Below are 19358 nucleotides of genomic sequence, written 5' to 3'. Positions count from 1 at the left end.
TCCCAAATGTGATGAGATCAGAACTCTCCTAACCGGCTCCAATCTCGACTTTCTGTGTTTTAGTGAAACATGGTTGCAGGATAATATTTTAACCAGTATGATTGACGTCCCTGGATATAAATGTTTTAGAAACGATAGAGCTGTGGGTAGAGGAGGGGGCGTGGCGATATATATCAAAGATGTGTTTAAAACTAAAGAGGTTTCACTATGTGATCTATCAATTGAATGTCTATGTATAAATGTTTCACTGTCCCCACGTATGGAGTTCAATATTGTTGTAGTGTATAACCCCCCTTCAGGTTGTGCTGTTACGTTCTATGATAATCTAGAAGAGTTGTTTAAAAGCTTCAAACGCAATTGTGAGGTGCTAGTCTTTGGAGACTTTAATATAAATTGGCTGGACAAACACTGTAGAAAAAACTTAAAGATCTCACATCAAAATTAGATTTCCATCAGATGATTGACAGGTCCACATGTCTATCCAGGAATACTCAAACACTAACAGATGTATTATTTGTAAATAAACCTGATCGTGTCACAAAAACATATAATTTAGTTAGTGGCTTGTCTGATCATAATATGATACTAATAGCAAGAAAACTTACGAAGAAACGTCTAGCTGGGTATTTCACCAACAATCACAAAGCAGTAAAACTTTTCAAACTGAGTTTGAGAATGAATTAATAACAGTCAGCTGGGATGAGGTTCTACAACATGGCCAAGTAAAAGAATGCTGTAATAAATTGATATCCATTATCGGTCGCATTGTTGACAAGTACATTAAACAACGTAAAAAGCCACAGAAAAAAATACAGCTCCCGTGGGTAAGTGACACTGTACGTCAGTCAATGAAGCGAAGAGATTATTCACTTAAGACTTTCCTCAAAACTCAAAAAGACACTGACTTGAAATGATTCAAAGGGCTGAGGGATCAGGTTATTAAGGAACTGCGTATTTCAAAGGCACATTATTACATTAGGGTTCTATCAGAGGCAAAAGGGAATGGTAATATAATCTGGAAACAACTCAATACTCTAATAAAACCAAAGGTCAGTGTCTCCTACAAACATGAACTCAGAGCTGGGGAAGACATCATCTGAGATCCTGTACAAGTTGCTAACAAATGTAATGATTTCTTCATTCAATCTGTTAAAGATCTTGCCATGAACTTCCCACTTACGAATGCTAATAGGAATGTTGAAACTTCTGATGAAGATGTCAACTCATTTGCTATCAGGGAAGTTAACCAATCCGTGGTCCTGAAAGCTATTAATGACTTAAACACCACTTTCTCTAAGGATATATATAACTTAGATACTGTATTCCTAAATAAATACAGTAGCATTGTGGTTCCGCCCCTTACACATCTTATTAATGTTTCCATCAAGACTGGTCAATTCTCAGATGGATGGAAAAACGCCTTGGTAATGCCTATTTTAAAATCTGGGGATGCTAAAGAGATTAGCAACTACAGACCATTAAGTCTTCTTCCAGTCCTGTCTAAACTGTTGGAGAAGGTTGTCTCAGAAGAACTGCTACATTACTTGGAGACAAACCATTATTTGCACCCTCTACAGTTCGGTTTCAGACACAACCATTCCACAGAGTCAGCGACTTGTCTACTATTAGAAAACATTAAACAGTCACTTGATAAAGGAAATGTACTGGGGGCAGTGTTCCTGGATTTAAAAAAGGCACTTGACACCGTAAATCACAACATCTTAATTTCAAAACTGTCAATATACATTTCTCTAAACTCTCACTGGCATGGTTTGATTCTCATTTAAAGGGTCGTGAACAGTGTGTTGTGATCAACAACATCAAGTCGGTTTTTAACAAAATTGTAACTGGAATCCCCCAAGGAACTATCTTGGGTGATTCCAGTTACATTTTTTCACATCTGTCCTATGGTTTGGCAGCTTGGTCCCAGGCCAACCAGTCTGTAATTAAATCCATAGAGAGTCTTTACAATCGGGCCTTGAAAATCTTGGACAAAAAGCAAATAAGGTATCATCATTGCCGCATTTTAAGGAAATACAAGATTTTAAGCTTTGCTAATTTTACTGACTTTCATTATGTAAAGCTGGTGTTTACATGTGTAAATGGACTTGCTTCTCAGTCTCTCTGCAAATACATCCAGAGATTACAGAGCTGCGGCAGATCCACCAGAGCAGCTTCTAGTGGCAACTAGATCTGGAACATCTGTGAAAGGAACAAAGTCCTGGAACTTGCTACCTGATCACTTGAAATCTGCTGCTAACTTCACCACTTTTAAGAGAGCTACCACATCCTGGTTAATCCAACAACAAACATGTACCCATGTCTAGTTTTAATGTTTTTAATGTATGCATTATTGTATCTTGCTGTATTCTGTTCAACTCTATTTTACCTCACTGTTGTAATTTCCTAGTTCCATAAAAGCCCTTCTAGGGACGAGTGTTGCAAACTAGCATTCGCTATAAACACTATGATACTTGCATCGGATAGCTGTTTTCAGTCTGTCAATGTATATTGTATCTGTCCCTACCAAATAAACGATAAATAAATAAAATAAGCTAGGCTAATGGTCTCTGAATGTGTGGGGCCCTGGGGACCACAGAGGGTGTCTTTAAACTATGCAGTGGGCCTTCTCCCTCTCAAACAGCTTTTTGATTTAGAACCGCAGAGCTTACCGTTCACACAGATCGGTCTGACTCCATACAGATCAACAGTGACTGTATACGGGTCTTATAGGATGGCACTACCAGAGGGGCTCAGGGGTCAAAGGTGAAAGATCATCAGATGGCCCATTCCAGATTCTGCATCAGTGTCCTCACTGTCGCTGCAAGTCAGGCTGGATCCAGCGGTGGACTAAAGAGAGGAGACAGAGCAAACACGTTCAGCTCCATGCAGTCTCTTTGAGTTCTCTCTTCTCTCTTCTGCTCAGCTCAGATAAACATCACCATAGGCTAGAAAAGATGGAATTATAAACTAAAACACAGTGTCTCTGTACCTGACATGAATTATAAGTCAAGAATGTGTGTGTGTGTGTGTGTGTGTGTGTGTGTGTGTGTGTGTGTGTGTGTGTGTGTGTGTGTGTGTGTGTGTGTGTGTGTGTGTGTGTGTGTGTGTGTGTGTGTGTGTGTGTGTGTGTGTGTGTGTGTGTGTGTGTGCTGTTAGATCTGTTGATGTAACTTCCTGTCTCCTGAAGGAAATAGTCTTGTTGTTCTTTGAGAACCCATCAACCGGAGGGCAAACCGGAGGGCTATCACAACCTGACCCACTGCAGGAGTGTGTGTGTATCTCTCTTATTGGAGATCTGATATTAAACCTGACACATTCAACTCTTGAATGAAGCAGCTCTTTATGATTTCTTTCCAATCAGCGCTATATCTGTACAGGCTGGCAGCTCCATGCTCTCTGTCTCGCTGACCATCTTCATGCATATGCAATATCTTATTGTTGTTTTTATCATCCTTGCATTTAGCAGCCTCCTTCTATCCAGGTTTTCATGCATGAGTTTTGATTAGATAGCAACTCTGTCCTATTTAGCGTCTGTCCTTTCAGGACCAAGGACAGCTACCACTTTACTCGTCTGCCTCACAGAACATGATCTGTTATTGGACCAAGTGTTTGAACAAGTGTGCATGCCTACAGTTCACATGTTCGGAGGATAAAGGAAGTAAATGAATGACTGTCTGTTGGAGTTACGCTTTTAGTTACACAACAAAAGAAAGACCAAAGTCCCTGTCACTCTTCACATGTCTGGAAACAGTGTATCCAATCTGCAACCTTTTAACCTTTCCTTTTCCAACATGAAACTGTGTTCCTCTGTGCACAGGTCCCAAATAAATGGTATTAAAATGACCTGCTCTCTCTCTCTCTCTCTCTCTCTCTCTCTCTCTCTCTCTCTCTCTCTCTCTCTCTCTCTCTCTCTCTCCTCTCTCTCTCTCTCAGAGCCAGGGGTGAGCAGGAACCTCCAGTTCCTCCAGCGTCCGTCCAGAGTCACCGCTCTGCTGGGAACCGACGCCGTGCTGGAATGTTCCGCTTCTGGATACCCGACTCCAAGCATCCAGTGGAGGAGAGGAGAGGAGATGATCCAGAGCTGGTCAGTCCACCTGTCTGTCTGTTATGATTAATTATGCATCATTTATTGTGTCTATAACTGCCGGTAAACGTGTGTTTTAATCTACTTTATAAACTGCTGCTGGATATTTAAACCTATAGTTATATGTAATGAATAATAAAGAGTTTCCTTTTTTTTGCATTAGCTAATTATCTGAATCTGTAAAATAATTAAAGCTGTCAGATAAATGTAGTGGAGTAAAAAGCACAATATTGACTTCTAACTTGTAGTTAGGCATAAAGTAGCATAAAATGTATGTATTCAAGAAAAATACAACTACCTCAAATGTGTATTTAACTTCAGAACTTGAGTAAATGTACTTTGTTGATTCCCACCTCTGTTTGTATGTTTGTGACATTTAAAGGATTACAGCTAGGTAGAGATGGAGTAGTTTTTGTTTACTGAGGGACGGGCTGAAGATCGTTGGTTTTGTTTTTTTCACAGGATTGCTTGACAGAAATGTCTGTAACCTTCTTTAACAATGGTGAATAGTCTGTAAAAAATGTCGTAACAGGAAGAACCTCCCTCTCTTCCTCTGTAGGAATAAGAAGTACTCTCTGCTGGTGGGCAGTAATCTGATCATCCGGAGCGTCACTGACGATGATTCGGGCTCCTACAGCTGCACCGCCGCCAACAACAACCACAACATCACCGCACTCACCGAGCTGAGTGTGCTAGGTGAGCCAACACACATTACGGGCATGTTTGCTGTTATTCTGATAAAGAGAGGTGACAGGAAAAGAAGAAAAAAACTGAAGGGACATTTTACAACAAAGGTCCTCAGCAAACACACACACACACACACACACACACACACACACACACACACACACACACACACACACACACACACACACACACACACACACACACACACACACACACACACACACACACACACACACACACACACACACACAAACTTTGAATTTTCTAGTATTCCTTTATTCATCCTACTTCTTCAGTCTGAAATGAATCTGATGGAGCTGGTAGTACTTTAAAATGTAAAAAACAATAACTCATGACACAAAAGATCAATACATGATAAACTTAGCAACCAAAGCGCGGCGAAATAAGATGACCCAAATGGTTTGCATTTATAAAGGACCTGTGTCTTCTTTCAAGGTACAGTCCCTACCTTCAGAGCTGTGTGTGGAAAATAAAACAATGAAGCTGTGTAATTTCTCTTATGGAGGAAGTAAAACAAATCCTGACCATTAAACATTAAAAACGAACGGGAAAAAACAAATAAATAGAATGACAAAGAAATGTGTGCACCCAGTGCTGACAGAAGCCCTCCTGTGTGCACACACTCACATCCAGAAACACATCCAGAAACAAATGCAGTCATGAAATATAAATCTGCAGCCATCTGTTTGCTTCAGGAGGGTTTCATTAATACATTATGTTGTACTGACTGCTCCCCAGCTGCTGGTGGATTCTCACTGATGCTGCTCAGGTGTGTCGAGCACAGAGGGCATTACGATCAGCAGCAAACCTTCTGTGGAGCCAATGTTGACTTATGTTGTCCTCTAGGCAAGGAAAAATGAGATACATGTCAAATGACAACAACCACCTTTACTTCAGGGTGTTTTCTGTCAATCAAAATGAAAACAATGCATATATCACAAAGGGCCATGACAATAGGACTTCTTCTGTTCTTGTGGCTTAACCTGCCCCATCTAAGGGGGAAATTGATCTGAGTCAAGGGACACATTGAACCATCTGGGGTAAACTGACCAACTGACTGAATTGTTTGCTACAAGAATGTTGTGTCTGTAATTCAAAGCCAGCTCACAGATTTCTCTGGAGTAAGGCCATGGAACTGGTCAGCAGTTTTTCATCTGGTCTGAAGCTCCTTCTCTCTCCTGAGTGAAGACCCTCTCTACCTCTACCTTAGCTGTTCAACTGTACTGTTTCCACTTCCTGTCCTCCTTCTTGTTTATGTCTCTACGCAGGGTTGACCTGTCGGTATCTCTGTCTTCAACCACTGCTCTGATGTAAAACTACACTGAAATACCATTTTATACTACAGAGACTTAACTTAACCTCAGTGCCTCATGGGGGGTGACATTGAACCACTGGCACAGATTACCCTCCCCCGCATGTGGCTCACTTTGCCCCACAGCCCCTTTTTGGATAAAAACTGCTGGCTTAGTCCTTCATGCTAATCTTGAGCTAAGTGATTCACATGGTTTACACCTTGCTGAACAACCAACATGTATGATACATGTTTTCAGAGCTGGAGACATTTGCTTGGACAGAACAGTAATTATACCTGACATGTTGGAAATGTACTTTGACGAGCAGAACATGGTTTATTGTGGAAAAAACACATTTACCACTTCACCATGTGCTTCCATCACAGCCAAACAGAAATGATGGCTGCTTCCTGAATTTATGGTCACATGATAACAAACGTGCACAGTTCCCTAGATAAAGGAGGTGGGTCAACTTACCCACCGGCTCATCTTACCCCCCTCTCCCCTAGTAACTTCCTGTCAGGTGTATCCAGATGTTGTCATGTGATCGTGGAAGACGGCATTCTGTTAGATATTGAGCGGGTTGACTCCATGTAAGGCAGCCCTGCTGTCAGTGTTGAGTGTGTGTGAAGGTGTAAATGTTGTCATGTGGTGTAGAGGCGCTTTGGCTGGGTGGATCACTATCAAGTCCAATCTCCATTCCTCAAATGTATTTACTGTGAATGGTTGTTGGTGACTAATGGATGAAAGGGATTTGTAGGGATACATTTTGAGTGAACATGAGTGAGGGTCTTTAAAAAATTGATAAATAAACTTAAATCTGAAAACTATCTGTGGTAAGACATATAGTCGTATCTCAAGCTATTTATTATCCAGTTTGCAAAGCTAAATAAATGGTTCTCTGGGGGCTGCGTAGATGCTGCTCAGACTGGAATGCAGGACTTGGCTGAATACAGGGCTGATCAGCAGACAGCGGCTACATCAGATTGTGAGATTTTTTTCTATACAGAAGACAGTCGTTTTTTTATGCAAGCAGAAAGTTGAAATCAACCAGAAGCAGCTGTTGTTTGTTCGACTCTCAGGAGAAAATGTGCAAATTAACCTCGGGGTGTTTTCTGCTTCCTTCCAGCTGGGCCCTGCTGCTCATCACTGTCCTTACATGTCTTTGTCTAAGCGTCCCTTCTTGTGTGTCCCTGTGTTCACATCACATTCATATTCAGTTTACACTCTGCCGCCTGCAAACATCACATAATGTTTACAATAAACAGGAAGAGTGTGTTCATACTGTCAGCTCTGAAATATTAAAACGCTGTATTCTGACACGCAGAACCAATACCACGGAAATTTGTAGCTGCTCTTATACATTGTTTTGGAATCCTTATACATACCCTGTTTCACATCTTTCTGAGGACAGTATTATCATGTCATCACACTGAAAAACTGAAAAGTTGACTTTAATTAAATGTATTATGTCAACAGATGTCACAACAGAAAAGAAAATACATCAATGTCTAGATTTAAAACTGAATGTGATGTGATCAGGGTGACCTTTCTGAGAAACTTTAACACGACGAGGCTGATACACTTCATATATTCAATCTGTTCACCGATCATTTCTTCACATTAAATGGTCTTTGATTATACATTTTTGAGCTGTAGCCGATTTAAACTGAGGTGTATTCTTATCATCACAGCCTGCAGCTGTCTGAATGCACTCTGGATTTATTTATTCATCCCTCCACCTGTCAGCCTCCCTCTCATCATACACTAATGTATTTTAAAAAGTGGACACTTTATTTCTCAATACACTTACACATTTTTCTGTGTATGTATGGACTTTTGTGCAACGACAACAAACTTCCAGGAATGGTTAAGTTTGAGTCTGGCATGTTAAACTGACATATTCATTGAGTGAGCCCTCAGTGTCTCAGAGGGCCGCTATCACTGCTGGGAATGTTCTAGCTTTATTTAAAACATTACTGTAGAAAGGTTGGTGTTTTATAATAATACTGATTCTATTATTTTATAACTAAATATGTTGTAATACAAACATCGCTTTGGCAGCAACAAAACGTTATCATTTGGGGAGCCATGTGTTTCACATTTTGAAATTTGAACTTCAGTTTTTCTGCACATTACTTCGAAGATTTTTTTGAATAAAATCCCTTGATTGTCTTCAAAATATTATATGTTGTATTTAACATTTACTAAGGCGAAAAGTCTATTAAGGAAAACTAAAGAAGTCATTTGCTTCAGTAATCAAGCACTACAGATTTTCTAGTCCCTGTGCAGGATTAACATAGACATAAGAAGAAATATGTTTTGCTTGTATGCCCCATTACACTCAGTTTTGTTTAAATGGAAGCAGTTAAATGCTGATGAATATCCACAGCGTGGTGATGTATGGAGATATCTGAGTTCAGACTCCACAGGGCAGTGGCCATGATTAGATGATTAGGATAACGAATGTGTGTGTTCTTTCACATAATAACGAGTGCAGCCCGGCTCATTAGCTGGTTCCTGTTAGGAGTTTAATGAAAGCAACAAGAAACAGAGCAGTTATCAGTCATATCAGGGGTGCTGCTGTCAGGGCTGCTGGGAGAGCTGGATCCTTACAAACAGGAAACACATCACACAGGGTGGACCGGAGACCCAGGGCCAGAACAACGCTATCAGCACGTGACCAACTGCTCAATTACAGTGTTAGGGTGTTACAGTTTTAGGTTGTTACAATGCTATTAGGGTGTAACCGTCTTGTTAGGTTGTAACAGTGTTTCTAGGGTGTAACAGTGTTGTTAGGGTGTAATAGTGTTAGGGTGTTACAGTGTTGTTAGGGTGTAACAGTGTTTCTAGGGTGTAACAGTGTTGTTAGGGTGTAACAGTGTTTCTAGGGTGTAACAGTGTTGTTAGGGTGTAACAGTGTTGTTAGGGTGTAACAGTGTTGTTAGGGTGTTACAGTGATGTTAGGGTGTAACAGTGTTGTTAGGGTGTTACTGTGTTGTTAAGGTGTAATACTGTTAGGGTGTTACTGTGTTATTAGGGTGTTACTGTGTTGTTAGGGTGTTACTGTGTTGTTAGGGTGTAACAGTGTTGTTAGGGTGTTACTGTGTTGTTTGGGTGTTGCAGTGTTGTTAGGGTGTCACAGTGTTGTTAGGGTGTAACAGTGTTAGGGTGTCACAGTGTTGTTAGGGTGTCACAGTGTTGTTAGGGTGTCACAGTGTTGTTAGGGTGTCACAGTGTTAGGGTGTCACAGTGTTGTTAGGGTGTAACAGTGTTGTTAGGGTGTCACAGTGTTGTTAGGGTGTAACAGTGTTAGGGTGTAACAGTGTTGTTAGGGTGTAACAGTGTTGTTAGGGTGTTACAGTGTTGTTAGGGTGTCACAGTGTTGTTAGGGTGTCACAGTGTTGGTAGGATGTCACAGTGTTGTTAGGGTGTAACAGTGTTAGGGTGTCACAGTGTTGTTAGGGTGTCACAGTGTTGTTAGGGTGTAACAGTGTTAGGGTGTCACAGTGTTGTTAGGGTGTCACAGTGTTGTTAGAGTGTAACAGTGTTGTTAGGGGGTCACAGTGTTGTTAGGGTGTCATAGTGTTGTTAGGGTGTCACAGTGTTGTTAGGGTGTCACAGTGTTGTTAGGGTGTAACAGTGTTGTTAGGGTGTCACAGTGTTGTTAGGGTGTAACAGTGTTAGGGTGTCACAGTGTTGTTAGGGTGTAACAGTGTTGTTAGGGTGTAACAGTGTTGTTAGGGTGTCACAGTGTTGTTAGGGTGTAACAGTGTTAGGGTTTCACAGTGTTGTTAGGGCGTCACAGTGTTGTTAGGGTGTCACAGTGTTGTTAGGGTGTAACAGTGTTGTTAGGGTGTAACAATGTTAGGGTGTCACAGTGTTGTTAGGGCGTCACAGTGTTGTTAGGGTGTCACAGTGTTGTTAGGGTGTCACAGTGTTGTTAGGGTGTAACAGTGTTGTTAGGGTGTAACAGTGTTAGGGTGTCACAGTGTTGTTAGGGTGTAACAGTATTGTTAGGGCGTCACAGTGTTGTTGGTGTGTAACAGGGTTCTTATAAGGTAGGGTGGGACATTTTCAATTCATGTTGTATTTTTAATATTCTTTGATATCCGTTATTTCATTTAGCTATACAAACTTACTTATGTCGACAATAATTCACTTGTGTGGCTTTTTCTAGACTTTCCGAATGTTACCATGTTACACTGTAATACCAAGTAAAATGCCATTTCATGGTGGTTGTGAAACAATGCCAGAGAAGTCTGTAGTTTTTCTTGGATTTTTTTTAAAATTAATTATTTTTATACATTTTTCTTTATCCTCATGAAACATTTTATTGTAACAAATGTTTGGAATTTTTCATTTCTATCACTAGCCCTATTTTCCGTGTCCAGCAGTGTTTCATGGTATGTTCTTGTTGTGGAAAGTTTTAACCAGTGCAGATGGAAACACCCTGACCGAGAGACTCACTCTGTGGTGCTGCCACTGATGACCTGAAGATCTTACATGCTTGTATTTAAAGTAAGACTGCTTTGGTGTTAATGGAAACATTGCTAATGCAGAAACAATTTCATAGCTGTCGATCAGACACACACGGTTAAAAATGCTGAACACACACACACACACACACACACACACACATACACACACACACACACACACACACACACACACACACACACACACACACACACACACACATACACAAACATGCACACACACACACACACACACACACACACACACACACACACACACACACACACACACACACACACACACACACACACACACACACACACACACACACACACACACACACACAAACATGCACACACACACACACACACTCACACACACACACACACACACACACACACACACACACACACACACACACACACACACACACACACACACACAGTTCACAGCAGTAAAACACAGATTGGTTTAGTCTTTGTTGATCTTCGGTGATTGTCTCACTTCACTTTGGATCATTAAGGCCTAGGAAGAAGACGACACACACACACACACACACACACACACACACACACACACACACACACACACACACACACACACACACACACACACACACACTCCTGATTGTAGCCTGCAGGGTTCCTCTCCTGATTAATTACAGGCTCTGTGAATTACTGTTGGTGTTTTAGAAAACATTTAACAAGCTGCCAAACCCCCCTGCTGAGCTGCCAGCCGGCCCGCTGCTGCTCACCCAGACACACTGAGCTGCAGACTGAAAGACATGAAAGAAAGGAGGCGGGGGGGGGTCACAGAGCTCCTGTAGAGCGAGTCAACTCTTCACTAATACAGAGGGTGGTTTTAGGTCTGTCAATATGTCCACCATTCAAGCCAAGTCAGAATGAATGAATCACTTAAACTGTTCATCCCTCTGACTCTGTTTATTGATTATTTCTCTGTGGAAGCTGGTTTTATCACAAATATTCACTTTAATTTAAGTCGAAGTATCATGGGGAGTTGGAAGTAACAGAGGGATCAATATCACTTTAATCTATAAGTAAGTAGCAACACATTGTTATTTAAAAGCTGGATATAGAACATGGACTAAAAGCTAGAGCTGTGGTAATGCCGTCATGCTCAAGCCGCATGTAGACCAAAACTCAAAGCGGACTAGCTGACTTTTTTATATAACGAAATTTATATATATAACTTCACACATCCAAGCCAAACAATGTTTTTTTAACCACCCTAACCTAAGTTGTATTGCATTTTTGTTTTGATTTAAAGGTCTCCTATTATGCTATTTTTTAACAATATATTGTAGGGCCATATCTATACAAAACATGTCTGTGAAGTGTTTTGCTCAAAATACCAAACAGATCCCCATTGTAGCATGCCTCAACCCCCTCTATTTCAGCCCTGTTCCTGAAGTGCTGATTCTGTGACTGTAGCTTTAAATGAACTAGCTGCTGCTGGCCACGCCCCTTTGGAGCTGCTGCTGGCCACGCCCCTTTGGAGCTGCTGCTGGCCACGCCCCTTTGGAGCGTCATGATCTCTCCTCTGAAGAGAGTTTCCTATCTGGAGAAACTCAGCTAAACGCTGCCGTGATTAAACGCCACATTATGTTCCAAACCACATCCAGCATTATCTCTGAAACACTTCTCAGTGTTTACCACTAGAACAGAGACATTATATGTATTATATATACAACTCTAAGTCCCTCCTGCAGACATCCTGATGAACACACAGACAAACAGCTGGGAGGGGATTCAGCTTGCGACTTGGGGTTGGGACGTGTCACGTGGGCGGGACATTGCCAGGAGTTCAATGTAAAGCCAGCCCACATTTCGGTTAAGACGTCATAACCAAGCAAATCTGGATCAGCTCGTTTGTACCTCCGTTTTTAGAGATGTGGGCAAGGAGGAAAAGAGAGAGGGTTGTATTTTCTGACACTAATAGGGGACCTTTAACATTAACCTTTATTGATCCCCGAGGAGGAAATTCAGTCTTCCACTCTGTTTTTATACACACACATGTATGTTTTTAGTTGTAAAGTTACAGACAAATACTTAAAATTATATGAGTGCACACACACACGTATTGAGAGGATCCAGAGCAAAGAGGCAGCCAGTCTAGCCGGCGCCAGGGAGCAGTTGTGGGTTTGGCACCTTGCTCAAAGGCACATCAGCAGTGGCCCAAGAGGTGAACTGGCACCTCTCCAGTCCCAGTCCACACTCTGTATTAATTTGGTCCGATCGGTACGGGAACCGGCGGGTTGGTATTCTGTGCTGTCCCACATGGGTCATTTAAACAGGTGTAAAGATAAAAAATGAAGCTAATAGATGTTCCTAAGCTGAGCCCTTTCTTTCATTCTATCACCGTTTCTTCCTTTGTTTCACTTTCCTCTTTTCGCATTCCTGCACTCGTCTTTTATCGGAGTAATCAGCATGTGAGGGAACTTGTCGTTGGCAAACTGACTCAAAGCTGGATCTGTCTGATATCACTTTGGTCTGATTCAACATATTCCTATCATGTCGTTCCGTGTCTCTGTAGTGTTGAACAAACAGGTGACATGAGACAGATGAGAGGCATAGGTGAAGCTGAACTGGATTTGTGCGGGATTGAATCAAATCAAAGTATACATTGTTGTAATGAGACACAAAAAAGCAACTTATTTTCATTTTTTGTAATTTCACACACCTCTTTCCCCCTGATGTTTTTCTTCTCTCACTATCCTCTAGCTACAGAATAAAGGCACACGTTCACAATTAGAAGAATAACACCTTTGCAATCTTCCCTAAAGACAAATCAACACAGTGTTACCACCAACCCAGTGTGGTGGAAATTGTTGATATTAACTAGACAAAGAGTGGTCCTTCGGATTCTTTAATCATCTGTTGCAAGAAAGACACACGGCACCTTGTGACCGGTCATCCACATCGATCTACTATGACTTCACATGTAAGATTTACACATTTTTTATTATTTATATGTTATATATAATATCAAAGCATTGAAGTCTCTGATAATCATCATTTCCATTACACCAGTTTCGAGATAGTGAGTTCTAGAGTGAAGGAACGTTGAACATTAACTTCCCATGACTTCACGTTACTCTGCTGAACATCTTAAATCATATCAAACTTTATTCACATACACAAAAGTCACTCAAGGTACTTCACAAACAAAACACAATTTACAAAAAGATGTCTATGTGTCCTCTCATCCTCTCAGTCCCTGAATATGTATTTCTTCATGTCTCAGCACCTTCCTCACTTCCTAAGCCTCCCTCCATGAGTGGTCCAGATGTTCCTATTGCAGCCTCACATATGTTCAGACTGGTAATCTGTGTCAGTCGGCTGCTCATTTCTCTCTGCTGACCCCGGGTCTGTAATGTGCTTTCTTCCCCAGCAGGCACATTTAATCAACTTGACCTGTCCTTTGTCTCTTAAGCTTAGTAATCCAGGATTTGAACTCAATCAAGTGCTGCAGGCCTGAAAGGACTTAACATGACTTTTCATCCTGACCGGGCCCTGACAGGATGACCCGCTTTGTTTACTACCCATAATGCTCTGCTTCAGTTTAAAGTCATCACCAGTCAAAACGAGTGACCTTGTTAGGACACATCTTCGTCAGCTTGTCTTCAAAAAAACACAGAAGTGATGAAAGTGAGGAGTGTGAGGTGATCAGCTCCACACATCTGTTCCTCTCCACCAGCTGCTGCCCCCCCACCGCGCTGCTGCACACTGCTGGGCTATCTGGGAGGTATCTTAGGGGATCCCTGTTCCTTTTGGTCGGTCATATCACCCTCCATTTCAATTTACTGTGCCATCCCTAATCCTGCCATCTGTGTGTTCTTTTGTCTGGGAGTGGATATTATGTAAAATAGCCAGTGTTTGGAGGTGATTTTAGAACTGAAGGTTGTTCTACAGTTTGAACACAATCTGTTCTTCTACAACTCATTTCACAGTGCAGTGGTTCCTGGCTCCTTCCCTTCTCTCCTTCCATTCTCCTCTTCTTCAGGCCTCATCATCTGGCGGCAGCTTGTATCTACACTCAGCAGCTTGTGTGACCTTTGACCCTGCACTGCTCTCTCTCAGTCTGTGTTGGTGTCCTCCTCTCGATCATGTTCCAGTTTAGCAGCGTTCTCCTTCAGGAGCTCCACTTGTTAGTCCTGACAGACGGGTGGAGATGTCCTCCATGTCTCAGCAGGGGGGGCGGGGGTTAGAGACATATTTAGAAACGATAACGAGTTGCCTAGGTGATCTTTCTTTGGTTGTCAGATTAAATCCTGTAACTTTTCTAAGTATATTTTAGAACACACCAATTACCGTTCTTCCTGTATGTCAGGATCAGATTTAGAATCGAGTTTATTTCCAGGTACATTTACACCTACAAGGAATTTGAGTTGGTGTCTGGTGGTGCAAACATAAACAGGTCTAAATTATAGCAATAATAAAAAGTATTTACACCAATTTTAAATGTAAATATACAAAAGAACATAAAGAACTAAAACACTTCGGACAATCAATATATGAGAATATATGACATTGTATTATATGTTAGTAGAGAAACCATACACTGCTCAGCAAGGAAGGTTCTTATCACGTGAGCCATTTGATGTTTAAGCTTTGTTGGCTTCACTATCCAAACCAGAAAATTACAAAGTGAACTCTAAAATCAAATAACTAATAATATGAAAGGAAAGGTTGACCTAAACGTAAATAACATAAATAAACCATTGGCCCTCTCATACTGGCTGGCAAGCACACACTGGAATCAAAGAAAACAGCCCCCAGTTGGAGGTAAAACATGCAGGGAAATGTAGTGTAAAGATAAGATAAGTACTTTATTGATCCCAGTTTGGGAAATGTTTGCGTTGCAGCAGCATAAAAAGACAAGGTGCTGTATACAGTCAAATTAAAAGCCTTGAAATAAACAATTCAAAATGTAAACACCTCAATAGAAATACAATACCATTAAAAAGCAGAAAATATACATGTCAGAATAAAAATGTACACAAAATATAAAGCAGGATATTATATAAACTTAAGTGTGTAAGGAATGGAATATTGAATTGAATATAAATGTAAAATGTACAGTGTGAGTTTAAGTCCAGTTATCCAGTGAAATAACAGTTTAAGTGACTTTACTGTGGCCAATCATAAATAAGGGTCTAATCTTTCACAACAGCAGAGCCATTGTCCCAGGGAAGGGGTTTACAGGCTCCCCGGAGGAGCTGCCAACCTTCACTGTGGTCATCTGACCACTGCAGAGTTGATCAGGTCCCTGGTGGCCAGCTGAACAGATCAGTAACTGCATCACACACACACACACACACACACACACACACACACACACACACACACACACACACACACACACACACACACACACACACACACACACACACACACACACACACACACACACACACACACACACACACACACATACACAGCCTGCCACTCGTCTCAGCTTCAACACACTTTGGAGTTCGCATTAATATGATTTTCCAACTGCATTTACACTTCAGACGTTTCTCATCTTTCTCAATCACTCTCATCCGAGCTCCCCTCTGCCCAACAGCCAATCACATTACAGGAAAGTGACAAGATGACCAACCAATTACAAGTATTAAAATAAACAGGTAGTCATGGTGAAGCAAACAACAGCAAACAAACAAAGGCCACATCGAAGGCAATACAAATAAAATGAAATAAAAGCCTGCATGTGTCAAATGTCTTCAGGTGAGGGCCCGGTTCCCTCTGACGTGGAGATTAAATAAAGCCCACTCCTCGACAGGTCCCAGGGATAGACGTTGTGTGCTCTGACCTTAAGGGCTGCTGTGATCACTCTTTCAGCTCAGGTCGTCATCCAATATATATTCTTTTTAATTCTGTTCAGGATATGAGCGTCAGAGGAGCAGGAACAATAAGAGAGATTGCTCAAATCCATGCTGCATTTGTTTTCAATAAATAATACGAGGAGATTTGTTTTTCAGTTTGGCCCTCAGCACTGCTGTGTCCTGCTGCAGTGTTCTTGAGCAAGGCACTTGGATTAAACTAACTAGCTAAATGGATTAAAACATTTGCAAGTTAAACTCAGCAAGGGTTACTAATCACTATTAATACCATATCATCGCTGAAAGGGATTTTTTTGAATCCCATTATTACACAGTTTAGTACAATATTTGATTGTGATTGGTCAATTTGGTCATTTAGAGGTTGTTAATTATCGATAACACACTGCTGCTAAGCAAAAATAATTACAGTTGCTAAGGAGGATCAAGAGAGAGAAGGAAAAAGGTAAAGAGAAATTGGGTAGATATCACTTCTCTTAACTTGCATCCCTGCGTCCCTCACTTGCGTCTTCTCCTTACGCGTTAGTCCCTCCCACCAGGGATGCACGGAGAGACACAAGGAAATGTATGGCAAGCCGTCCATCCATCCATCTTCTTCTCCCGCTTTTCCGTCAGGGTCACGGAGGTAACAGCTCCTGCAGAGAGCCCTAAACTTCTCTTTCCCTGGCCACATCGACCAGCTCTAACTGGGGGATTCCAAGGCGCTCCCAGGCCAGCGAAGAGATATAATCCCTCCACCTGGTCCTAGGTCTACCCCTCGGTCTCTTCCCAGCTGGACGTGCCTGGAACACCTCCCTAGGGAGGCGCCCAGGTGGCATCCTCACTAGGTGCCCAAACCACCTCAACTGGCTACTTTCAACGCGAAGGAGCAGCGGTTCTACTCCGAGTCCCTCCCGGATGACTGAACTTCTCACCTTATCCCTAAGGGAGATGCCAGCCACCCTGCGGAGAAATCCCATTTCGGCCGCTTGTATCCCGATCTCGTTCTTTCGGTCATGACCCATCCTTCATGACCATAGGTGAGGGTAGGAACGAAGATGGCCCGGTAGACAGAGAGCTTTGCCTTCTGGCTCAGCTCTCTTTTCGTCACAACAGTGCGGTAAAGCAACTGCAGTACCGCTCCCGCTGCTCCGATTCGCCGGCCCATCTCACGCTCCACTCGAGAACAAGACCCCGAGGTACTTGAACTCCTTCACAGGGGTGAGGTCTCATTCCCTACCTGGAGTGGACAGTTTTTCCTGCTGAGAACCATGGCCTCAGTTTTTGCGGTGCTGAAGGTCACAGACCGATGAAGCCATTAGGACCACATCATCTGCAAAAAGCAGTGGTGTAATCCTTAGCCTACCGAACTGCAGACCCCCTCCCCCTCAACTTCGCCTCGAAATCCTTTCCATGAATATCACAAACAGGAATGGTGACAAAGCGCAGCCCTGGCGGAGGCCAACCCTCACTGGAATCCGACGTACTACCGACTACGTCAGGAGTATCCTGGGATAACATATCTCGGAAGGCATCCTTCTTCAGTCGGACGACTTCCCTGACCACCGGTGTCCACCAGGAGGTTCGAGGGTTACCGCGCCTTGAGGCACCTAAGACCTTGAGCCCACAGCTCCCCGCCGCAGCTTCGGCAATAGAGGCTTTGAACACCGCCCACTCTGGTTCAATGTCCCCAGCCTCCACAGGGATGCCTGAAAAGCTCCTCCGGAGGTGTGAGTTGAAGGCCTCCTGGACTTGGGATTCCTCCAGACGTTCCCAGTTCACCCGCATTACGCGTTTGGGCTTATCAGGTCTGTCCAGAGGCTTCCCCCGCCACTCGACCCAACTCACCACCAGATGGTGATCAGTTGACAACTCCGCCCCTCTCTTTACCCGGGTTTCCAAAACATGCGGCCTCAGGTCCGATGATACTATAACAAAATCGATCATGGACCTTCTGTAGCAAGTAGCAGTCCACTTTCCATATTTCAAGCCTGTTTTGGGACTTGAACCGGCGACCCTACGATTCCCAGTCCAAGCCCCTACTGACTGAGCCACTGCTGGACAGCGCACCTGACCCCATCGCTGTTTCCCGTAGGTGGTGGGCCCGCGGGACCTGTAACATGTATGACTGTTGAAGCAATTCACTAGTGAAGAGGATATGATCGTGGCACATTTTAGCAGCAGTGCTCATGAAATGAATAAAGCTGAAACACTGAGCATCTCTTAAAATCAGGTTAACGATAGACCTGTATAAACAACCTCTCCATATTTACCTTAGACTTAATATTTACAGAAGTCACGGCGATCTCTCTGCCTCATAGGCAAGCTGTGATTGGGTTATACCATCTTTCTATCCATCATTGAGGTCCCTCTGTTATCACCGTGCTACACTTATCCAAGCACACTTCAAATTGCACCTTGATAACATGTTTTGAAGAACCTCTATATCTGTCTGCAGTCCTAAGGCAACTTTCTAATGTTAACAGCATCTTCAATGTTCTTACCTAATTGATATACAGTCAGATGACCGTAATTACAAAATACTTGTTTTATATTTTTGTAAATATGAACGTATTTAAAAAACAGGTGTATTTAAGCTCTGATTCTTAAAAACCTATTTTAAAATGTGGGCTGGCTGGCGGTCTAGCTTAGGGCCAATAGGAGACCTCAGCGCATTATGTCCCCTCCTCTCATTAGCATTCAATGCAACTAGTTGACTAGTGTGCATTTGGGATCCACTAGTACTCCTAGTAAACATTTTGAGCCTCACTAGTTAACTAGTAAGGTCAAAAGAGCCATCAACTAGTTAACTAGTGAATCTTTTGCCTTTACTAGTTAACTATTGATTAATTGTGGGTGTTACTAGTTAACTAGTGAGGTCAAAAGAGCCGTCAACTAGTTAACTAGTACATCACATCCTCCACCTTGACCCTCAACACCGGAGCCCCTC

The 19358-nt window shown here is 42.3% G+C and overlaps 1 protein-coding gene across 1 annotated transcript in view; it reads left to right on the top strand.

Moving 5' to 3' along the window:
- dcc (DCC netrin 1 receptor) overlaps positions 1-19358 on the top strand; it is a 171482-nt gene that overhangs the window by 10714 nt on the left and 141410 nt on the right. The window contains exons 4-5 of the mRNA XM_063890086.1: positions 3937-4087; positions 4647-4783. Of these exons, the coding sequence (XP_063746156.1) occupies positions 3937-4087; positions 4647-4783 (288 nt within the window). The remainder of the gene's footprint in view (positions 1-3936; positions 4088-4646; positions 4784-19358) is intronic.

This window comes from Eleginops maclovinus, chromosome 8 (genome assembly GCF_036324505.1).
Source record: "Eleginops maclovinus isolate JMC-PN-2008 ecotype Puerto Natales chromosome 8, JC_Emac_rtc_rv5, whole genome shotgun sequence".
Lineage (NCBI taxonomy): Eukaryota > Metazoa > Chordata > Actinopteri > Perciformes > Eleginopidae > Eleginops > Eleginops maclovinus.
Note: the sequence above shows the minus strand (reverse complement) of the source record. Positions and strands in the feature narration are given on the sequence as shown.